The 27,314-nt window shown below is 36.9% G+C and overlaps 1 protein-coding gene across 13 annotated transcripts in view; it reads right to left on the minus strand.

Annotated features, from left to right (window-relative positions):
* The window catches only part of LDB3 (LIM domain binding 3), a 132,076-nt gene that overhangs the window by 30,428 nt on the left and 74,334 nt on the right, over window positions 1–27,314 (minus strand). For 9 of the 13 annotated variants that reach the window (XM_068950680.1, XM_068950690.1, XM_068950686.1 and 6 more), the window contains 3 exons: window positions 20,783–20,952; window positions 19,958–19,994; window positions 4,990–5,025 (listed from right to left, as the gene is read on the minus strand). In XM_068950680.1, coding sequence (XP_068806781.1) covers window positions 4,990–5,025; window positions 19,958–19,994; window positions 20,783–20,952 — 243 coding nt within the window. The remainder of the gene's footprint in view (window positions 1–4,989; window positions 5,026–19,957; window positions 19,995–20,782; window positions 20,953–27,314) is intronic. The other 4 variants (XM_068950692.1, XM_068950689.1, XM_068950683.1 and 1 more) reach the window with 1 other exon arrangement.

Genomic DNA, 27,314 nt, shown 5'->3' on the forward strand with positions numbered 1-27,314 from the left:
ACCAGGCCTAATGGCCATGGTTCTTGATGTCATATTAGTGTGCTGTGGATTCATTTTCTTTTTTTTGTTATCCCACTACAACGTTTATTTTTAGTAGTAAAAAACATAGTTGTCCCCGAAGCATTGCTGTAAAGACACATTTAAAGATAACGGACGTATTTTAACTCCTTTTGACCTAACTCATAAGTATATTGCCAATCTTCAGGTTCTTACGAATTACTCCTATTGAGTTAATGGAATTAGGTGCTTCTCGTGTGATGTACGAAGAACGCCCAATCCCCTGAGCGCAGCAATGAGCAAGTACCAAGAGGCAGCTTACAGTTCCAAGACTGTTTTTCAGTCAAACTTTAGTTCCCAAATACCCTTTCAGTTGTTTTCTAGGTGATTTTGCCAGTGTTCTCCTTTGCCTTTCAGCCATTCTGTCTAGTATTTTCTTTTGCTTCTCTCACCAGAAACATCGATTCAGCAAGTTATACACCTCAGGACCTAGAAATAATGTTTGGTACATCAGAACCCATTACACCCCTTACTCTTCAAGGGACTATCCCATTTCCCCTGCCCTGCTCGTCTAACTGCACCTTCTTGTATGGTTTAGTAGTCTAAATGATGGTGCCTCTTATTTCAGCTGAACATTTTACCATTTGGTTAGCTGGAATCAGAAGAGTGGTTGTTATGCCCACTGATTTCAACAAAGTTTAATCCAACCTACAGTAAAAGCAGCAAATCACTATTTTGTCCTTTGAGTTTCATCTGCCATTATATACATAGCAACTGAGCTCCTGAAAATACTAACCTTGTTTACAATTCTCATTTTCAAATCAGTACACCTGAAGTCTTGCAACGGTTACACACACAGTTGTTCATCATAATACACATTGGGAATTCAGACCCACTTGTCTTTCTTGATGGTATTTGCATTATGTTGCAAATTCTTCTCCTTTACTTATTACAATATCAGTTATATAGACTATGTAGCGGGGTAGATGTATATTATACGCTAGCTCATAATCCATACCTGTGAGGTACTACTGAATTTTAACAAAAATGAATGCACGCAGGATTTGATTTTTTTTTTCTTTGCAAACAGTGGGAACTGGAATTTTCACATTAAAAGCTGTTGACTCAAAAATTTAATACTTACACACATCTGATTTGGCAAATATGAAAGAACAGAGACTATAGCATAAATAAAATAGTGCTCAGTGCAAGTCCTAAAAACAATCACAAACCAGAAAGACAAAATACGTGAAATTCTATTGCCATTGAAGTGAAAAGGAATTTGTTACCGATTTCAAAAGAATCAAGACTTCATACCTTAAATATCACCAAATAGTGAGGTTATTTAACAGTTGTAAAGATCTCTGAAATGTTAACTGAAAGACATACTCAGTGATTATTACATGAAGGGAAGGTAAGAACATGTGTGGACGTTGATCTATATATAGAGACAGATTGGAACTGGACGAACATAAATAAACTAAATGCAAACATACTGGAATACCTTCTTAAAGTTTAAAAAAAAAAATAATTTTTATATCACATGCAGTTTACAATGATTCTTTTTATGTGATTAAAATGTTAAGAGTTTGATCAGCTTCCTGTAAGGAAGAATACATTCATTATTTCACAGAAAAAAGAAGTGGTTACATGGAACACGCATAAATCTTAAAAATCAGGGGGAACTGGTTACATATAATGTCTGCTGGTGGTGACTAATTCGTTAATCAGTTTTACAGATAGAATTCATATTAATGTAACTATTCTTAGTTGAACCACTACAAATTTTGAACATTTAAATGAAATTATTTAAATAGTATAATTTAAATACTATTAAATATTTAATATTAAATTTAAAATATTTACATTAGAATATTTAAATGATTTTAGATTATTTAACTTAATCTCTTAAGTTTGATGCAACTGGTTCCATTTACTTCTGCTGAACATGTTCTGTATGAGCCCCAGGATTTGCGCAAGACAAACAAGCGGCTCCTCTGAAGTCAGTAAGAGTTACATCGCTGGTTTCCAAATAGTCAAAATTTCCTCTGTACAGAATTTCTATCTGATGTTTTTTAGTTCATCAGGTGCAGAAGAATTAAGAACTCATAAAGGCAAATACTGCTTTATAAAATGGATTATCTATTGTAACAGCTTCATTACAGGTACATTACAGGTATTTTCGTTCAGCTATTCTACACATTTTTAATCTTTACAGTATTTTGCGTTTTAAGGAAAATTAAAAGAAAACGTATGCTCTGAAATCTCTCTATATCTGTGGTAACAAAAAATCACATTATGCATTTAATGCTTAAAGTTATGTGGATGAAAACACACACATGTATTCTGTTGTTCTCGCTTCATTTTCACTCATGAAAAGGAGCACAGATCAGTAGAGGTTAAAAGGATGATAATGGTTAACAACCACGATGAGAAAACACAGCAACAAACACACACTAACATTTAAGAAAGTAAGTACAGATCACACTTCTTTATCTCAATGAAGTCCTAAGTTTCTGAGACTAACAACAATTGAATGTATTATTAAAGCTGTACTTAGTCTCTTTTACGTAAAAGATGAAGTCCTTTTTGTTTCAAATCTTCCAATAGATCTCTTGTAAAGAATTGAAAATACAGGTGACCAAAAGAAAAAAAGAAAAGAAAAGAAAATGCTGGAAAATGCATTTGGAGGAAGACACAGCATGAAATAGTTTTGAACTTGGATATGGGAATGTTTGTGTTTGTAAAACTACTGTCTAGGCCTATACTGAATATGATCAGCTGCTGCTTCCTTGCAGAAGGTGCTTAATGGCTGTTGTTGGCATACTGTAGGTGAAATCCTTAAGAGAGCCAATCCTTAAGAGAGCCATATAAAGTAAGAGTTGCTGGAATTTGTAGAACTTATACGTCTGCCTATCAGCAAACAGGATTTTCTGTGTCAAAGAGTTAGAGGATGTTATTACCAAATCATTCCAAAGCTACAAACCAGGTCAGTTATGCAGTTGCATGTCACAGTGTACCTTGGATTACCAGATGAAGAAAGAGGGATTTTCTGGCCAGTGCTGGTGAAACTAGCTTGCCTCTGACTTGTACCTGCTCCAAGCCTCACAGACCCCTTGGAGGCCACTGGCTTAGCACTGTCAGTGTTGGCATCCACCGCCTGTGACTTAGGATGCCAAATACTTGAGGTCACATACTGTGGCACATGAGTAGTAGTGGTAGGCCTGAGTAACAAAGATTACAAGGGGATTCGTACATGAGTTGTTTGTTTGTTTTTTTAAATTATGTCACTCATTTCCTAGGTAATAGAAGGTTTTTAAGGGAGAGAAAAAGAATTCCACCCATAAAGGTAGCTGGTGGTTTTAATGGAAAAAGGTTTGTATGAAATTTTTTAAAATGTTTTCAGAGATCCATGTGCATGCATGCTATCTACAATATCAGATAAAGCAGCATTTTAGAACATTAAGACCTGGCCCTTTAAAACAGCACTTACTGGTTACATGCAGTGAGGAAAGCCTTCAGAAAAAAAGAGCAACAAGGTACTGAACCTCGTAACAGAAAAGTCAGCTTAGCTCTAGGTTTAATAATAAAGGCTTCATTTTTCCATTTTGTTTTTCTGGAAGAAGGTTTATATCTGTAAACATCCAGTGTCCTCTATATGTATCCCAAAATCTTGTTTATCATAGGAGATCATGGTATTGAATCTGAAGTCATGACAAATTTCAATGGTTTATTAAGATCAAGAAAGGTTTTAAGAAATCAAGAAGACATGTACCCTGTGGTACCTATTTGTACTCATAATCTGGAAACTGTATTGCTGGAAATATCAAAATAAGACACACAGCTGAGCTGTGATGATAATGGAGGTGGAGAAAAGCTACTGTGTGACAAACCATGCAAAATGAAGGCAACATAGTGTGACACTAACACCAGTCATACATCAGAGATTGTTCCTGGTAAAATAAAATAAAATAAAATAAAAAATTCAGGGGATTCGCTCCATAATCCTGTGGACAGTTTTACACAAATAAAATCACTAGTGAAACGCTAACACTTGCTATTTGGTTTTTCAATTTTGCTTATATACAGTTGTTATTCAGGAATTAAGAGTTGCATTTCATTCTTTTCACATGACTCATTAAACAATCTTTTTTTAGTCATACTGTTCCAACGTAACACTCCTTGTGTCATTAGTGACGATAATGCTTGTACTTGGATTTTAGTTCTGTGCAACCTTTTGTTCAAAGGTGAGCAGTTTGAAAAAAAATAAAAAATAAAAAGTTGCATATTTCTAGGGAGGAATCAACAAGACTGAAGAAAGCAGTGAGGTAGATTTCTTTTCATGACATGAACTAATGAGAAGAATTTCTCTGCTCCATTGAACAACTGATCTACTTCATTCAAGAAGTATCTGCATTTCAGTATTTGTGTGTTTTAGTGCATGAGCTAAACTACAAAGTGCGCTGAGATTTTTCGGGTGAAAAACTGTTCAAATGAAAGAAAGTTACTTATGGAGATACTATCTTTTAAACCTCATAATCTGTCAATGTTCTATCAAACTAATCAAGGATCAGATATAGAAATGTACTTAAAATATCAAAAAGATCTACTAATTTAGATTTTGAAAACATCTTGAACAATCTAGACAAAGTTTAAAATGGAAATTGCTCCTACAACCCCCTCAAACTGTGATGATATTCCATTTCAAGAACATTTGATAAAAGCATCTTATTTCTCAGGTTATAGATTCTGAGGGGTTTGCTTTGCTTTGTTTTGTGTTTGAAGTCTCATAGTCTGCTCTCATCCCATAGAACTTTTTGAACTCTACATCAGAAAGAAATATCTAGCAAACCTGCTCAGTTGAAACCTCCATTATTAATCATCTGCTCCAACTGTGTATACATTTGACACATTTTGGGGATAAGAACATTATGGGGAAAGTGGGAGGTAAACTCTAAATGGGAAGGAAGCAGAACACACAGCAAACATTACCTGTTTTCTGATGCTGCTGCAACATTTTCCTTGCCTCTGTGAAAGGAGGGGACACAGTATGAATAAAGCTAGTGCAATTACCAGTGGTAGCAAAAAAACAGGGCAAAGGAGGATGGGTTGAGGAGAAATGTTTGGTTGCTGAAAGCATGATAGAGTGGTTGCTTACGAATATTATAGCTGTGAGAAACATGTTCAGCTCACCAAGTGAAACCCACCAAATATTTAAGTTCACTCTATGTTTTTTCTCTTTTCAATTGCAAACAACTGTGTTTCAATATTAAAGTAAAATGGAGAATAATTAACAGTTACAAATCAGTCATTGTCTGTATGTATAACATACAATTGCAGGTACAGTTTTGACTTACTAGTAAGTTCCCTTTTAAAATACAAGTTCAATAGTATTCTATTGGAATACATTCTTATGCCAACTCCAAGTGGTAGAAATAATCAGACTTGGGTAGTCCTCAAGCATCCAACATTTTGAAGCGATAAGCAGTTAAACAGTTAACAAAGACTCTTACAAGATGTACATATTTGTGACCTCACTTAAAAATTCTCTGTTCTACTCAAATAAGTACTAGTTTTCTCAATCCAAGTTTGATTACAGACAAGTGAAAAAATCCTTCCCTTGAGACAAGGAATAAGTCGGCCTCAATTTCAGTGATACAGAATTAGGCTCCGATCCTGTAAACACATATACATGCTTATGAAAGTATCTGATGAGTTTAAGTGCAAGCAATTGTGTATTTATGGAAGAAATTAAGACATATATGTCTTAGAATCTTTTAGCTTTAGGCTCCTGTCTTAAGTTTGAAATCCAGGTAAGTTAAATAATTTGAGATAGTCCCAATACATAGCAAGTAAGCAGATATTTATGTTTTTTCCTACTCAAGACATTGTGCTGGAATTTCAACATGCTTAAAGTTAACATATGCTGAATGAGAGCATTTTCCTGAACTAGGCTCTAAAATTAGAGAACAGAAAGCAAATGTCCTCATTTACCCAACTAAGCCTCCTTTCCATAAAACTCTGCCAATAAAGAAATACCAAGATTCAATTAAGTTAGTATGTTGGGCTCCAGTCATTGTCTAACATTGTGTGAAGCACTCATCTCAATATTTTACATATATTATTTCTCTCTTTCTGTCGAGACAGATATTCATACATATCCCCCACCCCCTTAGTTTAGCTCCAGTACAGTTATAAAAATCAGTCCAGTTTACACCAGCAAAGATTTGGGCATAGCACATTTTCCTCTACTCTCCCATCTTTTAAAAGCTCTCTTAACTAAAATGTAACCTCCAAAATATATGAATTGAAGCCAGGCTTTCAAACTCAGAAATAGATCTGAAAAGAGCCTCAGATTTGTCTCTCTCTAAGAACGTTATTACAGTCAGAATGGAAGAACCTGACTTGAAAATAAATTTGCTAATAAGATGGATTGGTTCACCACTCTAAAGCAATGAGAAACCAAACACTATCTTTAGTCGTGAGTTCACTGGCATGTCACGTGTAGAAAAGCTAGACTGAAATAAGGTGGAGGAGGATGAATTAGAAATTAGAGTTTGTGAAAGAAAAGTTTTAATATACCAAGAGCCATAATCATGCAAGAATGTTAAAAAAAAAAAAAAAAAAAAAAAACACCACCCACAATCATAGCCTGAAGAGAGTAAAGAATGACTTATTGCCAGTGTTAATGTGCTATGAAAAATTATCAACAAGACCAAAAGGCAGGCAATCGATGTAAGGCTTCTAGCAGCAGCAGGCTCTGTCGTTCCTACTAACCAGCCCCCCACCTTTTCTGCTCTAGTCACTGTGTCCTTAAACTGAAGGATGGAGACAAATGACACTTAGTTTTCAGGTCAGGATTCAACCTACGATTTTTCCCTGAGTGTGCAAGTATAAGATTATATTGAATGATGATGGCAGGGGAGTTGTGAAGGCTAAAAAGAGAGGTAAGTATTATTGTAAACACACTTCCACAGAGAAAAGCAAAAGAAAAGGCAAAGACTGAAGGGAAAGACCGCCTCAGAGGCGCACAATGCTTCTTCACTGCTGAAGAGTTTTGGTTTCAGGAACTATTTCTCTTCGTTGTCTGACTAACAGTGACAAAGACTGAAGATCAGATGTAGCTGTTATGGATGATATCTGCATTTTGAGGAACAGCCTACCAGATTTCTAGCCTTTAAATTTTTTACTATGGAATGAATTTTACTTCTAAACCAAATACATCCCTGGGCCAAGCTTGGTGAAGTCAATACCTTTATACCATGAAAGAATTTGGCTCAGAATACTAAGGGCAGTTTGTATCTTTGTGATTACACAGGTTCCTCAAAGAAATGAGGACAGTGGATAGTAGCTTTGAGCTATCTGGGAGAGATCTAATATTAACATTTTTCTGCAGTCCCTTTAGTCCCCAGCTAAAAGGGCTTTTGAAAGAAGGGCCTTAGTCAATGACTGTTCTGAGAGAACAGTGGAAACTCCCACAGCTTATATTAGATAGTGGCCGTGCATCTCAGAGGAGATACATGTATGTAATATCATGTCAGTTCTAATTAGATAGTACATTTCATACTATCCATTGTATAAAATTTCCCTCGCACAAAAACACACTACATGAAACGGTCATAAAGACAGAGCAAGTGAAAAGACTTAAACGGAATCCTTCTCTCCCACGCACCAGCAAGGCTAAGAATAATAGTTAACATAACTGAATGAAAATGCACTTGCAAACCAAGCTGGTGTATTGCTGGATTCTAAAAAAGGCTAGAAACTTAGAGAGCTTCTAATGAATGAATTTGTTCAGTCTGAACTGTATGCACCGATCAGCGAAATACTTTCCCATTTTGTTCTATATTTGGAAATCAAACGTAAAAGATTCTTGAACAAACATGCTACATACATATCTGCATGCAGCAGCAGATCTGAGATGCTGAGCTTAGGCACTTTCCATCCACCCCTTAGAGTATAACTGATCTAGACCCTCCTGAACAGCTCCTCTCTGCTCCATTAAAACGTCAAGACAGAGAGAACATTTAATGAATACTGAAGGTCTAACGACATAAGGAACATGAAGCGTCCTGAGAGACTGTGTATCCCTTCAACTCTTCTGTCTTCCAGTACTGAAGCAGTACTTAAAAAGCCATACAAACATTATTGATTTATTCTCAGTATTCCCAGGCAGCAAGACAGTATTTGACAAATAAATTAAAATTAATTTATATTTAAAATAGAATTAAAACATGATGGAAGAACTGCTTATGGTCAAAAAGAAGGTCCATGACAGGGCTAAGAACTGAAATTAGCTCTCCTGAATCCCTATTGAGTATTTTAAGTATCAGCTCACGCTCTTTAATCTTTAAAAGACTCACCTTCTTTAAAGCCAAAGATTATAGAATTTTAGAAACACTACTATTCAGTTTACCACTATTTTCCCGTACTGATCATCCAATAGTCTTCCACCAACCTAACCAATATATGCTGGCCTTTTTCAAGAGGAAAACAGTTATTACGAGTTAGAGATTTTTAAGGTCCCTACCTATAGAAATCCCTACCTATAGAAAGTTCTGTTTTTCCACCAGCATGTTGTGGATGTGCAGGACCTACCCTCATTAAACTTGTAACAGTACTCATTCTAATACGTATTTATGTGCACATAAACATGTTTGTCTACAAAATAATTTTTAAGGATTTCTAATATGGCAGCTAGGAATAAATTTGCACGAAAGCTATTTCATAATTGCCTTCCAAATGTTTTTGTCTTGAAGGCATGAGATACTGACTGTTAGGAATTGAACGCTGAGCTAGATTGGACTTGTTGTTCTGATCCAGTGTGGCAATTTCTATTTGCTAGTGTTTGCAGCTGAGAATTCTCCCCCGGACACATGAATATCAAATTATTGAATGACTGTTTCTCATTTTATTTTTCAAGCTGTATATTTGTAACTGTAGTGATCTATTATCTTCACAAGGACATCACAAGACACACACACACATACACAGATCATAGAAGGATAAAAGACTACTGTGATCAACATGCTGATTTAGTTATGACTTTAGTTTCGAATCAGGAAAAAGGGATAGTAGGAAGAGCTAGTTTCTCTTTTTCAGCCACGGCAGTTAAGAATGTGAGCAGCCCACGCCAAACCAATATCCTGCTAGTCTGCTTTCCAAAACAGGGAAACACTTTTCTCACAGGAGGTACCCTGGTTTGTGCAGACCATGCCACAGAATAGGAAAAGCATTACCAGATATTCAATGAAAAAAACAGCAACTCATTCTCAACAGCTAGTATGGAACTGGAAATGAAAGCAGCTCACTAAATCAAAGCAAATCCCTCCTAGAGATGCATTTTAGTGGCACCTACTAATACACTGTTTAATAAAACAGTCAAATAATAAATCTAGAAATACTGTAGGATGTGTATTTGCATAAGTTAAGATAACCTTTTTTTAGGATTTATATAGGGATATTTGGCATGCAAGTATACCTACTCCACTTTGTATCTGAAAGGATTCACTAGTAGGCAGTCTAACTAAGTCCTAATTCGGTCTTATTGGGAGGCACATCCCGCTAGTGAGAACAAAGACTGCAAAATTCTGATTAAGTGGAGGAATTTGAGCTGGAATACATTTCAGCTCAATGGCCACTGCAGATAATTATTCCCTAGTGTGGCCTTAATGCTGCAACTGGATCTATCTGAATGGCTCCCCCTTGCTTTTTTAGGACCCCCCTGGCAAAGCACAGGTATCTGCCATCAGGACCCTGAATGCAGGATCAGGATTTTCAGTTTATATTTGTGACCTTTATAGACAAAAAACAATGCACAACAAATGTAGGTATGGTATGCCAGGAAATGATTCCCCTTTCATTGACAGCCTCTTCCCCATCATGACTTCACTTTTCCCTACGGAGAGAAGAATAAGGACCCACGCATCTCAATATCAGCTGGTCACTTTAGAGCCACTTTAATTTGTGACTTTTACGATAACAAAATTCATACTTTCTCTACACAGAGAACCTTATTATCCTAAGTTTGAAGCTGTATCCAAGATACACGAGTCCATCTTTTCTGCTCAGTTCCTGAATGAATGAAGTAAGTGGTATGGATTACAACAGTTGTCAAATTATTTCAGAATATGGATTATATTTTACTTCACAGATTCTCTTAAGGATTTTCTTACCTTCCCTCCCTCTCATTTGTAATTGTATAACATTCTGGATCAACTACAGAAATTGCTTACATGGAAATGAACTATTAGGAAATTATTAGTATTTAGCATAATTCTGCTGGCATTAATGCAATTTAGAAGCAGAGTAAAAGGAAGCAGTGCCTGTGCTATGTCATCAGCCAGTTCTGTAACTCTCACTGAACAAAGCTCTGTGAACAGGTCTGATGATCCACACACCACGTATGTTAGACGTGCCCCGTGGAAAACCTGCTACCTGCAAGAACTACTTTTTCCTTGTGGGACTGAAGGCAATGTAAGAAAACAGTAGTAAGAGAGAAAGGTAGCACTGCTGCACTGGTATCTTGGTTAGCCACGTGCATCAGCAGAAGGAGGCATATGCACACCTACAAGATTGCTCAGAAGGAATGGAAGAATGAAAGTGAGGTTATAAAAAGCAGCCAATGCAAAAAAAAAAAACCCCAAAACAAAAAACCAAACGTGCTGGACAGGAACATGCAGAAGATTGAGATGGTGAAGATGAGATGTTAAAACGCAGCTTAGTACACAGAAACGTGAACCTTGAGCTTTGACAAGCTCTGTCAGCTTATGCATTACTTCCTCTAAAGACTATTTTAAGAAAAGCTTCACAGTATTTCCTGATTTTATTTGGATGCCTCACTCTTCAATTTTGAGAGAGTACATTCAATTGGATACACCATATCTAATGACCCTCATCTCCGACTAATTGGTTCTACAGAGAACTGGCTTGGAAATAGTCCCTGATCTCTAAATTCACTTTTCCTACAAAAGTTCAAGGAGCATATTGAGGAAGAAAGACATAATATTTGCTCAATTTAACCCTTCTAGTTTCACTCAGAATTCCACAGAAACAACTGAGGTCAGTCACTACTCCTAGGTAAGTGGGGATCAGGAAAAAAAAAAAAAAAAACACAAAAAAACCACTGATGTCCTCCTTAGTAGTCCTTATTGCACTTATGTTCCTTAAATGAGAAAGCTAACAACAGAAGCCTGCTTTATTCTGTGTGTTGTTGTGAAAAACGGCATATAATTTTCAGATGAATTTTGGTGATCTGCCTAGCATAGAGATGGGAAGTTTTTGGCACTTGGGCAGGTCAGCAGTACTAATCATTGGAAGTTCTGGCAAATGAAGGAAGGGGATAGAGATACCTTAATTTGTCTTAGAAGTGTCAAAAGGGTTTGATCAGGAAAAGGAGGACAGAGAACGTTTTCATGCTGGAGGGGAAATTTTGGTGCCTCACTTTCATGTCTGTTGCAGAAGGCTATTGATCAAGGCTAAGTGACTAAAGAAAGAGATAGATTTACAGACTTGGTACCAAAAATTCTACTGTTCTACATTTGTGAACTAAAACTTATGCAAATATCCGTATATTTTCTGAAGGTATAACGATAGTCCCAGTCACTGAAACTCATGGCAGAGACTGCTAAAGCAGCTACAGAATCAACATAGTCCCTGTGGGCACCTGAGCGTACAAGCGCAAAAAATTAGTGCCATTTCTTCTGTCTCTAGAGCAGGCTTCAGACAGCTGCTCTGATACATGAGAGTCTGACTTTAAAACAGTCCCTAAAATACCTATCCCTTGCTACTGAACATACAGTACTACACAGCTGTGCACAACGAGTGGGAAGCTACAGCGAAGAGGAAGCGACCTCTACCTTTATTACACAGCAAAACCGTATGCTCCTACCCATGCAGGCAGGCACGAGAAGTGGGAGGTAAGGGAAGGAACCGCAGAACCTTTTGTCTCTTCTCATCTTTTCATGCATGAAAGGAAGAGAAGTCAAGTTCTCAAGCCTGGTTTCCCACAGTCACACTCCTGCCACATCCCATCAGCATGCACCGCATGCAGTCAGTATTCCTGCTGCAAACTAAGCACTGTAAGAGGTGTGGAAGACCATCAGAGCAGAGGGCAAGGCAGCGTTTTTCAGGAAACAGGTTAGTCTAGATCAAACGGTCTTATACCACAGCAGAAAATGAGCATTTCCCTGTGTCATAACCAGACAAGCAGATTTACCTGGAAGGTCTTTTGGTTTTGATTTCCTAGTGGCACCAGCTTTGCTGTATCTTCATTAATGCTCATAACAACTAGGTTTTACTGGCAATATTGGGGAGGGCGGTGGGTTAATAACATTATCCACATACTTCATTTTATTTTATTTTTGGCTTGGGCACTAATCAGTATGGTCACCAACCACGGTCCTCTGCTCAGCAAAAGTCACAGTTCCTAACACATTCAAGACGGAACAGATGTACCTGCCTATCACTGGTGCTACTCTAAAGGATTAGGTGACTCATTTAACCTTGAATCGGGGACCTATTTTAAGCCTCACTATCATTAACTGAGACTAGTTCTCCGAGGCAACACAGCAGACTTCTGCAAATGGTCAAGAAACACTGGAAGATGGCATTGGTGAAGCAGTGGCAACATATAATGAGATAAGGCTGGACACATTAAAAAATAGGACGTAGACAGGCTCTTTCTTTAGCAGAAACAAAGTTAGTGGCTTCTTAAAGCTCTCTATGAATTCTCATCAGGTCTCAGTCTGTTACGCTCTCTAGCAGTAATTGCAGTAGACTGACTACTGTAGCCCAGTTTCTCCACCTTACAGAAAGGGTCTGACGCCTAGTCAGGAGGGAAAAACAGGCCTGTTAATGGTAACACAAGGAAATACCTGCAACATTCATTTTCTGGGCTTGAAGATCACCATGACAACATCAAGGCAGATTTTTGAGGATAAGAGTTAACACATTACTATTCTAAACATAAACGAGAAAAAAAAAGGACACAAAAATGTAACTGATTTGGTTTAGCTAACAAATCCCATCGCTTAGGAGATTTTTTGAAAGGCACTGCACTAAGCACAATAAATACGTTGTAGTAAACAATCTTGTATTAGGGATAAACTAGAGCACCTTCAGGAAGAGGTCTTTGTCATTTCAAAAGTTCTAAAAATTGCAACTACTACCAAATTAATAGGAAAAAAATAATTCCTCATGTAATCACAGAAGAAAGTAAATTTCTACAGGCTTAGAGAAAAATTAGATTCTATTTTCTATCTGTTCTCCAGGACAAAAAGGCAGACACCTATTTCTCTACATAGCTGCACGGTTTATCTGCTCTAAATTTTTATTTTTAAATCCATTGAGGAGAGATAAGGGAAAGGGTCCTTAATTACATTTGCGTTTATTTCAGATCCCATAAAACCATGTTTTTTTCCGATTATTAAAGAATCGATGAAGGATAACATCAAGGGTAAACATTCAGATAAAATTTAGACATTTTCTTTTTCGTTAGAGTACATGCACTAGCACTACTTGAAAGAAAGAGTATCAACATTCTGTGGGTAAAACAGTAAGGATATACAATTCCTATTTAAGGGAAAACACATTATTATGTAATTATTCAAAAAAAATCACTGAATTTAGTCAAAAACTAGAACTGGAAGATTTTTGCTTAGGTACACTTGCTGTTTTAAGAAAAGAAAAGTTAATTGCATATTGGTATTTTAAATTGTACCAAAATTCCCCATACATATATAAAATTCAACCAGTGTGAACCCAAGTCTGATCACAGCAACATTCAGAACTGCTTTTGTGCAGTTACACCGATTTTCCACAGGTATTAATGAGATGATGTGATCAGACTCTATTTCCATAAGGAAAATATAAATGATTATTTTGTATTAAAAGGCACGTTTACTGAATTGCTAGAATACTTATATGAGAAGAATAAAATGCATTTTGAAGGGCACTGCTGCCAATGTACTCTTCAATAATAATGAAAATCACACTTTTTTTTTGAACTGTAGGAGAGCTAACAAACAAGCAAACAAAAAACCAAACAGCGACACTCCCACGTCTGGGTGATCCATGCAAGGTAGCTCCATGAAAGGTAGCTTTTCCTGTACTTCTGTATCTCAGAAAAACAATGAGAATTTAAGTTAATGGGTTTTTTTGGGGTGTGTGGACTGATGATATAAATTCCAGATACTTGGAAGCAGCAAAAAATTTAAGAGTTTTAATTTAACATGCTAATCTCTTTGATCTGCAATTACTGCTACCAGATAAAGGTACCGAACTTGAAGCTTACAAAAGTGAATTAAAAAAATAAATAAATAAATCAGAGAGGGTTCTAGGTAGGGCTGCAACAGAGTTAACCTTCAGTTGCAGAGGGAAAGACCTGGTGCTCTGTCATTGAAAACTTTTGCTTCAATCTGTGCTAATGACTCACAACGCAGATCACTGTAAGAGCTAAGACCAACTGTTTCTATGGAAATCCTGAACAGTTTAGTTTAACCGCATTTTTTGTTTCATTTAATAATCATCAGAGAATAAACTAGGAAGAGAATTGATACAGCTCTTGATACGCTCTAAACAGAAAACAGAAATATTTGGGGGGGGCATTTTTGATAGACTTGCCTTATTTTGACTGACGCTGTTTGAACGTTACAGCAATGCTTTGTTTTTAAACTAAAGGACCACTTTGTACACGCTAGCAGTGTCTCAAGTGCCTTTGCCATAGGCACAAATTAATACATTATTGCCAAGGAATACTCATAATATCATCAAGCATTTCTATTTGAATAATATTTAGCTTGTCATCTAATATCTATGAATTATGCTATGTTTTCTTTCATAACTAATATTTGTTAATTTCTTTTCTTGGTCTTTCAAATGTTTCATCAGTTTTATTCTAATGCAGATAATTTAAAGATCAGTAAGAATTCTACGTAACAGGGAAAAGTCTTTTGACAAAATTTTCTACGGTGGGAAAAAAAAAAAGGTTCACCTTTCAAAAATAAGTTGAAGCTGTTATTGTTTTAGAACAGAACAAAGTACTGTGTAAAACAGGCACATAATTATTTTAGTTTTAAATCCTTTTATTTCAGATAAAGCATGCTGCTATATACAGAATAAAAACGTGAGTCAAAGCAAGAGCAATATAGAATGGGCAACATGTTGCTTAAAACTTACAAGATGCTTTCAAAAACTTCAGTGCGCACATTGTCCTATATATGCTTCTCACTCCTAAATCACCTCTAGCAAAATGTCATTTCCTTCACAGTTCCTGAGCAAGCACATTCCACCTCTACCTTTCATCTAATGACAAATTCAGGTTTCAAATGGAAAACTTAAGAGCAATGGTTTTAGCAAACGACTCTTACCAGTATAACATATTGAAGAAAAATAAACTTAACATTGCTAAGGTCTTATCTCAAACATCACGCACCTATGCAAAGTAAGCATGCTGTATAGTTAACAAACTCTAGGCTAGGCTGAGTCAGTTTTCTTTTTCACTTCTCTTTCTCCTATTTAATTATCTTTACAGCAGTGAAACTCAAAAGTTTAATTTCTCTCCACCTTAAAGAAATGCTGTCAATAACTTCCCTCTCACTTTCTCCTTTACTTAAAGTCAAGAAAGTAAAATAGTGATTTTTTTTTTCTATCTGTATATTAAAGTTACATTTGAGATAGCAAAAGACAAAAGCTTATCTACTGTGTAACGAAGAACATGAATAGGGTTGGATTACTACTTTTTACCTTGGGTGACAGAGAAGGGATATCAGGCTAACAACAGAAATCTATCAAAGACAGGCACCCAGAGAAAACCCCTAGCAGTAAGTCTGTCCTGCAAGCGCGTGACACTCAGACTCTACGTCAGGACAGCAGTTAATTCTTTGATGTAGTTCTATGTCTCACATATTTGCCTGCTACACATGGGCTTTTAACTTTTAACATTAAGGATTTGCGCCGACAGGCCGTGATGCCAGTTGCGCAATTTGGCAAAGCGTGGGCTGTTACGTTCCGTTTCAAACCTTTCCCTGTGGCATGAAGAAAGAGAGAGAAAGGGAAACAGACAGAGAGAGAAAGGGAAACAGAGAAACAAAAAGAAGAAAGAAAGGAGGGAGAAAGAAAGGGGTTAGGGAACATGGCTACTACTCCCCTGCCTTATAATTAGGGCAATGGCAATTTATTTGGATTTTTTTTTTTCCTTCAACTTTCAAATCAGTGCAAAGGCGGCAGGGTGATCTTTTTTTACATTGCGTGTGAAAGGCTTTTTCTGTTGTTCATTTCTGAGCAGTAACTTGATATAACTTCATATTCTTCGAATTGTGCTTTGTTTGACAAGGCTGCTTTTGCTAGAAATCTCGTGTAATCCCATGGTTTTCCTGCCAACAGATTCTCTCAGCTTTCCCCCCACTTCCCAACTGAGCAGTTAGTGAAAGTTAACTGGTACAAGCGCAAAATTAGTGCATTTTCCATTCTTAATATTTAGGTCAGCCTACATCCTGTCCCGTCCTGTCAGGACCATCAGCCACGCATTTGAGCGGTACTTTTCTATAGCTTTTCTCATCAGTTTGGCCACAGGAACCAAAAAATCCTCCAAGTGTTGATAGTTGCCTTACCATGTTTGGTCACTTGCAACAAAAAGCGGAATAACACAGGATTTTCAAAAGCACAGTCCTGTGAAGCGTTGACCATCTCTGACGAACATCCCTAACTACCTTCAGTTTTACTTAGAGACTGGGGCACCCAAGCAAGTTGCAAGCAGTATTCACCACCTCTCAGAACTGACTCTTTTCTAGATGATCTATAGTTTAAGCTCAGGTTTTGTAAATAAAAGAGGGGAAAGACAAGGACGTGGGATGAGAGCATGGTCAGGGAGAGGAAGGAAGAGAAGTATATCAAACAGAATGGAAAATAAAATGTTCTTCTTATTTGCAAACATATTTGATTCATTGCAAACAAGGTAATTTTCCCTCATTATTTAAACCCAAGCACAGCACAATTGTGTTAATACAGCAGAACCCGAGAGTGAAACTGGCCAGACAAAGGGAAATGAAGAGACCAGGCTAGCTTTACTCCTCAGGCTAAATAATGGGCAAGACAATAAGAAGAATAAATTTCAACAAATTCATTGATATTTCTAAATCTTCTGTTCCTAATAGCAGAGTCATGCAAGTAGCACTCCTCAAGGAATTCTGATATATCATTTTTCAGACTTTCATGTTTTTACATAATTAAAAGATGTAAAGTATTCCCAGCTGAAGTCCTGAAACTTCAAAACGGTTTTTTTTTTTTTTGAAAATAATTTGGAGTATACTAGCTGCAATAGGTCTTGCATCAAATTTAAAAATTCCTTTATTGCTTTGAAGATGCACCCCTCCATTCAAGGAAAAGGTATTAAGAAGCATGTTTGAATTGAAATGGATACCACCTTTCTGGAAAATGTTCTGTAACAATCATCACAACAGCAAAGTTTTCACAGCAAATTATAATCTTATGTGTGACTTCAAAATAGCAGCAATGTAAGCAGAAGACAGTCATGCAATGAACTCATTAATATGAACTGAAAATAATATTCTGCCACCTGAAAATTCTTGAGCATTATAGGTCCTGCTGAGAGCGCATGTCATGAAGTTAGAAGCAGCAACCCAGAAGTGAATATTTCTACGTAAAAGACACCTCCTCCCAAAAGCTGTATGTTTTTTTCTTTTTCAAGCATTTGAAAGAAACCTGATCTCCACTTCATGCAATCCTCGCTGACTACACTGAAGAGCTCACACAAAGAGACAAGAGAAAGCACATGAGAGAGCATGCTCACAGCATGCCCCAAGACCAAAATTCTCCGTTCAGTGAAGTCTCTGGCAGTGTAAGTTTTGGAACATAAAATAATTTTTTCCAGACTCCCAGAACAGCACGGGTTTAATGCAACACTGAGTCTTTCCAGAGCTCCGTGGAAGCCTCTTGCGTTTGGGGGCCCAGGAAACCATACAGGTGACCCCAAACTAGGGGCATGAATGAGAAGGGGCGGTTGTACAGGCCATCTGGGGAAGACAATAAAGAGGAGTATCTTCTCCATTATTGTGATGGGTGAGCAGAGTTAAGGATGGAAGGATCTGCATCAGACACAGGAAATTCATACTTTCACAAAGCCAAAAGTAGCACAGGAAATCCCTCTCCAAAAGATTAAAAAGATGAAAAATTTGGAGATTAAAAAGATGAAAAATTTGGAGAAATCCTTCTCCAAAAGATTAAAAAGAGAAGAGTCCCATAGGGCCCAAGGGAATAATCATGGAAGCAGGCATAACCATGGCTGGTGCTACCAAATTTGCAGGTGACATATGTACGATGCTTGCAGCTAAATGAACAGGAGGCTTTATTTCACTCCTTGCACCAGAGCCCATGCCAATAACACTGTAACACTGTGCAGCTACCCAATACATACTCTCTTCTGCCTCTACTATCCGTGAATGCCCTTAACATTCTTTAAATACCGTTCAACAGTACCTAAATGTACTCAGACTCTTAACTCCCCTGGTGAAAAAGGATAACACAGTGATAGCTCAAAACTGCAGACAATGGGCAATGTACAATGGATATAGTCATGTACTTTAAATTACAGTGAATAAAATATGGAATTTGCAGTGCGTATGTTGATCCATTATTTTCAATGCCTCTCATGCCATGTTAAGTGTTCAGTATCAGTTATTTTCCACATCCACAGATTACAGCTAAAAAGATTATTTCTTTAAAACTATGTATTGCTCTCAGATGTGTATAGGAGAACTGTCAGAGTCAGCAGAACATTTTAAAATCTATCATTATCATGTGCTATTATGTATATATGTGCTATTATATCAAAACATGTGATGCATAATACATTTAATAGGATTTAGGCTCACACATTTGAAGGAAGATATAAATCCATGAAGGATGTAATGTCAAGCCTGATACGCGGACACCTATTCACGAACTTTTGCGAACTGCAATGGCAGCTTTATAGCAAACCTAACAAACTGAAAGTATACTCATGGTATCTTCAAAGGGAAGACAGCAGATATCTTTGCCACTTACTCAATGTTTGTAGCCTGCACTGTGATCAAAAAACTCAAAACTGTTACATAAGCCATATGGCAGTATTAAAAAAAAAAAAAAAAAAAGGCAAGTGGGATGAGTATCATATACATTACAAATCCTGGCACCTGCTTTGAGTGGCTAACACAATATAGGGATTTGAAGTATGCAAATCAGGCTTGCATGTAGGATGTTCCAGCTAAACTGCAGTTTTTAAGCTGCACACAAGAACCTCTAATAAATCTATCCCCAGGCTGTGTATGACAACATTAAATGATTTTAAGCCTTCAATTCCTTAATATCTCCTAACATATACCTTTGTATCAGTGTTATTAGCAGAACATCTGAAAATTGACAAATATATTTCTCAGCTAGCAAAAGCAGTCCTGTGTCCTCAAATTCTACATTAGATTTTCTTTTTTTTCCATACAAAACACAAGCAGATGATAATTATGGACATAAATGGAAACAACTCCTTTACTCTATCATTTCAAATGAATCCAATGCCAATCACAGGATCATCCAAATAAATTGCTCATGAATTTCAACACCACAACATTATATATTTTAATCCCGCTACAAAATAAGTAGTTACACAAGGCTTGGTTTTAGGAACTCATTACATTCACGCTCCCAATAAAGTAAATGAAAGTTGCATAAGCAGACAGCTTTCAGATTTGAACACAAGTTTCGGGAATTTTTCACTCTCTCTCCTAGAGTACATGCCACTGTTACCCTCTTGATTCAAACGCTACTCATGATTTTAACTTTAGTGATTTGTCAGTAAATATGTTAGAATATTTTAAGATAAAAAGGTTTGTATTTTCTTATTAATGCTTAAAGCGTTATTCAATCATCAGTAAGGACAAAGCCATAACTGCCAAAGCTAGTTGCCTACCTTGATCTCCTCAAGGCTTCTTCATCTGGATCTTGCACTACAGAGAAAAAAAAAATGCTTCAGTTAAAAAAAAAAAAGTGAGTTTATGCTTAAAGTACAAGTTCTTAGAAAAACATCACTGAAACACCTATTGAAAGATATACACTTGCTGACTTTGTAGCAATAGTTTTCATAAAAATAGTACAAATAGGAGCAGTTCCTTAGAGCTCTAGAGGGTACTAGTAGGAAAGCAGCTTTTACTTTCATCCATTTATTAGCAGAGTTTCACAGCTGTAGGCAATGAACCTAGAGGGAGGGCCCTCTGCTTTGTAGGAAAGCATCTGAGGCAGCGGCAGATTCAAATACAGAGGAAAGGAGGAAGAAATACTAAGTAAATGTTTCCATGTGATGCAGAAAAATTCACTCAACTTCCTTCTCTTTGGATCAGAAACAAGACCTGGGGTAAGTACTAGATGGTCAGAAAAGCATTTCCATAGGTAATGAGCAGGGCTGTTCAAGCTCCCATGATATTCCCAGCAGCTCTCAGATTGTAAGTAGGAGGAACTATTTGGTCTCAGATGCTCTTTTACTGTATAGTCTTTCACTCCTTTATGGTGATACCCAGAGCAGCAGATCAATAAATTTTCTTTGTGAAGTCTAAGGTGAGATTTGACACTTAGATTTCCCAGTTACTTCAAGTTACATTCAAGCGTTTCTGATCTTGGGTGTCACTGAAAACGACCACAAATGGGATGTGAGTCAATCTTGAGTATCAGCTGTTAATACTAAGATAAAGGCATGAATCTGAACTCAGGGATCGTGGGGATGTTTTGCTATTTGACTTACTGTACTCCGTTCCTGTCATCTGGGCAAGGATGCGGAAAGACTTAGACTGCAGATTGGCAGAACGGCGACTCCAGTCTTCGGTTTCATCTTCAGGCTTGTTTTGAGTCTTAAGCACAGCCTGGTACACTGGAGAGGCACTGTCTACGTGAGGATCTTTAATTGGAAGAGTACTGCAATTCAGAAAGTGGAACATTGTGAAACAGCACATGGGGGCTTTCACTCCAACCCTCTCTAGTCTTACAGCTTCTCTGCCAAAAAACAGCAATCCAAAATACTGCTTTGGAAAATATCAGTTTTTACAAAAAAATAAATAGATTGACATTATGTGAATTCAAAGTATTTTGGCTCACTCTACCTTTAAAATAATCTATTTTCAAATCTAGTTCAAATTCATATATTCAAAACAGTGTGAAGAAGCTTAGAAAGGTCTGCTCAGGATTCCTCATTCAAAGCAGCCACAAGGTTATAGGGGTTATACTAATGTGTGGCAACAGAGGGGAGCGCACCAGTCAAAAACTTCTACTTCTCTGAGCATTTTTATCCCATATAATTTTTCATAAAAATAGCTTCATGTTGTATAGATGAAGTTTTATAATTTGTTCTCTTATAGTTTTGGACCAGTCTATTCTAAGCTTACACTTGGAAGTATAAAACATATTTGGTTATAAAAATAATATAGTTGACTTTTGAACTGTTTTTTCTAGAGATTATTATTCTTTGCCAAAACTTTGAATTAAAAGTCTAACTGCCATAGCCCTGGATTTATAGTCTATTAAACATGTGAAACATAAGAAGTCTAGATTTGTACTCACGATTTGAACATACATTTTATATCTAAAATCTTTAACAGCAGAATGTACCTCAGACTCTTATGATGTCTTTAATCACCTTGCACAGAGATATCCAGGAAGAAAGCTTCAATTTTGCGCATCTAAAGCCAAAACTACAAAACTGTCACAAGAGCTGAAGTAACCGGTTTGATTTACGATGCAAGCTTGAAGTAGACTTAATAACTTAATAGTGTGGTGTGTTTTTTGTTTTTTTTGGAAAATAGCTTTTGCATAGCACACAGTCGCAATTAAATTTTAACAGAACTGCAGACCCATACACTGAGGGGATGATGTGTGCAGTCATATAACAACTCTGCTCCATGACTCCTCTAAATACAAGATCTATTTTGGAGGCAAGTGATTCATTGTGACTGCTTTAATGTGCTACTCCATATAAAGCCTTGCAAGCAGCATGCTGAACCTCATGAAAACTGAGAAATGGCCCTTTAAGAAATTAAGGGCCATATGGTCCAACAAACTCACTGCTATAAAGTCCAGGGAATCAGTGCAGTCACCTGTGACAAAACTCACTTCTATAGTTCAGGTTCAACATCTGTATTTTGTAAGATATTGCTGTGCAGAGAAAATCCACAGAGAATTTGGGGCTGTGATTTGAGAACGCGAGAGGAATCAGGAGCAAGTCAAAAAAAAGCGTGTCTAATATCCTAATAAAACAGCAATATACATTGTAAGAGCAGATATTACCCACTAATGCCTTAAATATTCTATCTCAAACATTCCAGCTGACAGGCATCTCTGCTTCAACGTTATGTAATATAAGATGTATCAATGGATTTGCACCTACAAATAGCATGGGTTTTTTTTCCTCATGTAAGAAGGCAAGGAGCTAAGAAACTTGATGTGCGCTTATATATGCTATGGACCCATAAGCACGTGTGATACAGGACTATATTACACACCACCTCTTTAGAATTTTTTAAAATAAGGGAGCATTTCCATTCCTCATAAGCCCCAGTATATGCAGGCCTCTCGCTTTCTTGAGGATTTAGCAAAAGTTCTTTTTCTTTTATATGTTTCAGTGCAATGGATACCTGATGGGGCCTGGCTTAGGAAAAAAAGAATCTAAAAATGTCTCTTCAATGTAAACTCTGCTACAAAACAAAAATGTTAGAAAGTCCCTCAACTTGGAAGATGCCCCGTAGAGAGAAAGAGTGTTCTACAGCTTTTTTAGCTTATGTTTTCCAATAGTATTATCTTTAAAATATGTAAGCACTACCAGGTACAGAGGGCATAACGGGGATTTGTTTATTTTGGGAAGGGTGAAGAAACGTGCGCCACTGGTGGCTTCCATCACTAGTGCACCAATGGGTGAATTAGTGCCATATCCTTCTTTATGAGATGGAGGACAGAAGAGAGAGCAGTAGTTTTCCTCTTCTGACCACACTTTACAAGGCAGAAAGGCTTCACGAGGCAGGGAAGTACAGTGGAGAGTTCTGCCTTCTTTTGACTTAACGCAGAATTAGTCTTTATATGGAAGAGAGACATTCTGTAATGCTAACTGCAAGAAAGTAAGCGAGCAAGCCACTTATAATCATTCAGCTGCCACTTCACACCCCATGGCTACTGCTGAGAAGCTCTGTCACTCTGAAGGGCCCAGTTAAAGTTCCCCAAAATATGACTCAGTTTTTATGTCCCCTGCTGCACTTCAGACATATATCTTAGTATTGACTAAACACGCAGTATCTTTTGCCTTATTACTGTTACAGGTGACTGCCTGCCTGTTATTGCCCAACTGCTGATTACCTTTATATCCCCAGACTTACATTTTAATCCTGCCGAACCTTAAAACACTGCTTTATGTGACGGCAATTTCATAACTGCAGACTGCTGCGGACTGGGGTAGGTAGTACTGCTGACTTCAGCCATGTACTGCTACGGTAACAGTGGTGTGTGAGTCATGGACAGATCAAATTCCTTTCTATAAATACTCTAGTTAAGCTGCTTTGTTCTTATATTATAACAAATAGACAAACAAACAGATGAAAACTGTACCGATAGATACATTACTAACTCAGAGGCAGTTAACAACTGTAGACTACAAATTTCACAGTGGCAACGCGTATGATGGTGTAGTACTATCTTCATGGTAGATGATTAAGGCAGTAAATGGAACTTGGTGAATTAACCTTTCCTGGCAGAGTGAAGCACCCTTCTCTAAGCTGAACCAGATTAATGCACTACTTTGGAATATTTCCAACTCTGTTTTTAATGCAATAGGCCATTCTCTCTCTCTCTTTTTTTTTTTTTTTTAATCGTTATTACATTATAGATGAGTAACTAGGAAATATGAGCCACTCAGCATGGAAGTGTAAAATACAGAGCATCACTGATTACAACCATTTCATAAACCCAAATGTGATGGTTGATTCTTACAGACAGCCTTACGATGCACATAACAATGTTAATAAGTGGCTGTTATACCTCTTCTTAATTTAATTTTTTCCATCTGGATGTGTATGTGCAGAAATATCATGTATCTTCAAACATACTTCTTCATATTGATGCTACTGGAAAAAAATTCTGCCTGAATGGGTTAGAGTTTTTGAGGGTTTTTCATGTGCTGTCCTATGGTATTACAGTAAGATACAATTAAACCTGATCCCCCTTTCCATATCATCATATAGGTCACATGTTTGTATCACAACTAATTACCCTTAAAACAAGTTTTCAAGACAGTTGCACCTATTTCAATAAGCAGCAACCTGATTTTTGCTTGCAGTTCACGATAAATTGTGATTTATCATATGAATCACTTCCGGAAGTCATTACTCTGCTTTAATTTAATCAAGTAGTTAACTGATAAGGAAGGGCTACAGTGTTTTATCCCTGATGTAGACATGCAAGAAATATAGTAACACCGGATATTAGACTAAGTCCAACTAATTAAAAAAGCCCTAAGGGAAAAAACAAACATACAAAACAATTCATGCAGACAGGTAAATTATCCAGCAAAGATGACTTATTTTAAAACAAAAACAAGATTTGATATAGTCTACGCAGTCACAGTATTGATTCTACCACTAGAACTGTTAGACCTTAATCCTGATAAAATTGTTGGATTTATATCTGATTACATGATTTGTGAATTTGGCTAAAACTGCATAATGGAATTTAAAAGAGGTCTGACAGAAATGTGGATGAATACCTGGCCACAGTTTTATTGACAACTCTTGGTTCTTGGTATGTCAAAAATAACTTAAGTAAAGCAACACGGAATGAGAAAGTCGGGGCATTCTAACTTTACTTCTAGCTCCAGTATGAGGTCTGAATAACTGCAGTATAAATAATTCATATTCTTTCAAGCTTGCTTTACTGATTCAGTACATGTGGGTTATTTTCTAAGCAACCTCAGCCTGATTCTGATTCTGACATCACTAATATCAGGTTAGATGTCACTGATTTCAAACGGTCAAACTAGAACACGACTCCTCATCCCAAGCGCGTTCATTCTTTCTCAGCGATAACCGAAGGAAACAGTGTTTCAAGGTATTGTCTGTCAAAAAGAACCAAAGCCCTTTAGACCTGTAATCTGCATACACTTACCTTTTATGTACCACCTTGTGGCTTCAGGATTTATTCTTATGTAAAGTGAAGAGCCTGACGAAGATTAACTAAGTGTTGAGGCCAAATTACAGGCAAAGAACTGAGACTAAATGAAATCAGTAAGCAATTTGGTCCACTTTCATATGACAGACTTCTCATAGAATTATTTCTAAATTACGCATAATCTTATTTCAGACCTGATCAACTGGAAAGCTAACGAATATCCTCAGTCTGCACTGTAAATTAAAGAGTTCAGAATGTCATGGGGCAAAGCAGCACCTTAAAGAAATGAGCTACAGGTTTGATCAGTCAAAGGGTAGGCCATTGTTTTATCAGGGAGAAGAGTATGAACTTTGCCCTCATATTTAGATTTAAAGTGCTGTGTTAATAAATCATATAGTCTACTGGGAAAATTGTTTAGTCAGTAAGCAAAGCATCAGGAAGTTTAAAAAAAAAAAAAAAGAAAAAAAGAAACTGGCTATAACATACAGCACAGTACATCTAGAGAGTTTCCTGCACCTGACAGCACACAGCAATAGAAACATTAGTTTATTCTGGAGCCAAATGAACGCTAGGCTTAAGAGTCACATTCCAAAGATGAAGGAAATGCTTAAATAGTAGTTTATACAGTGGATCTTGCAGAAAACCTTTTTATGTAAGATCACAGGGGAGAACATACTCATGGATGTGTCTGCAAAGAATAATGTTTCACTAATATTGTCTGATATACAAAGCTTAACAGCAATGATTACTGTATTGCAAAACACCCACGAGATAGGAGGAATCCAAGCTCAAAATGGAAGAAACAAGTTAGAGCTATTGCTGGTGGCATTTAATACAGCTCTTGCTGCACTGGTGCAACAACTCAACAGTCCATGCACATCTGGTTTTTGTTTGTTAACTATGTATCTATTTCATTTGGCTCTTTTTGAGATAGATGTATTTGCTAATATAACTCATTAATAACTTACTATTTATAATTCAAGCCTTACTCATTATTCTGAATCTTTACTATGCAATTCTACATACTGAGACAAATCCCCAGCCCCCGCAGGCATGCTCTCCACCCAGAACGCGCACTGATTTTCCAGTTCTATTGCACTCTTTGGACTTCTGTCACACTATTTGGGATTTTCTGAAAGAGCATTTTCCCCTTCCTGTGACACAGCGCGTTTTGATCCCTTTCACAGGAAGGAAATGACCACCTTTTCCAGTCCAGCAGAGCAATTTCTGTGCCTGGAACTGCATTTGAGATTCCTTTAATGTGCTGCTATGAAATGAAAAGGACCTACATGCTCAACAGTGAAACTTTATAACTATGCGATCTTTTAAGTAGGTAAAGTTTAAAGTATTACTATTTGCATTTTATAGTGTTACAGCATTTAGTAGCAAGTGCCAATATTTCATAAAATGTGTCATTTAATCCATGCCTATGAAAGAGGTAAACCATTATAAGGAAGATACACATAAACGCACTTCTTTCATTGTACTTGGCTATTTGGAAATATGGGTCTACTTACACTAATGGAAACTCACTGTGAGTTATACGGTCAAACCAACAAAAGATACTGTGTGGAACCCATCACTAGGGAGAGTTGTGATGAACACAACAGCATAACATTAGTATTAGAAATTAGGGGAAAAAAGAATTGAAAAATAGAGAAGAGAATGAAACGATCAATAAAAGGGAGCACAGGCAAACACACAGAACATCAGCATTTTGAATAAGCTTGCAGTTAGCAACTTTAAAAGAAACTATATTAAAATGTGTTTCTGTACCTATATTTTGTTGCCACACGAAAAAAAGTTCTATTTCAGGTAAGAAGATACCTAATCCCACATGGAATTTCAGTTAACTCATAAAAAATTATGGATAAGTTAGTTTAATTATATTTACAGAAACACAAATTTACTTATTTATTTATGAATAAGCTCCTAATCCGACAATCTACCAGATGCCTGTATTTGGAAAATTCCACTAACAGCAGTGGAAGGCTATAAAACATGTAGTAGGGCCATGAGTTATTTTGATACGCGTCTTCCTTTCTCCCATCTCCTCTTCTCCCACTTAAGCAGTGGTCACAAGGATTGCTGAGTGCAGAAAGAAGTAGGGCCTGATTCACCTCTTATTAGCTTGG

Source organism: Struthio camelus, chromosome 7, assembly GCF_040807025.1.
Source record: "Struthio camelus isolate bStrCam1 chromosome 7, bStrCam1.hap1, whole genome shotgun sequence".
Classification (NCBI taxonomy): Eukaryota; Metazoa; Chordata; class Aves; order Struthioniformes; family Struthionidae; genus Struthio; species Struthio camelus.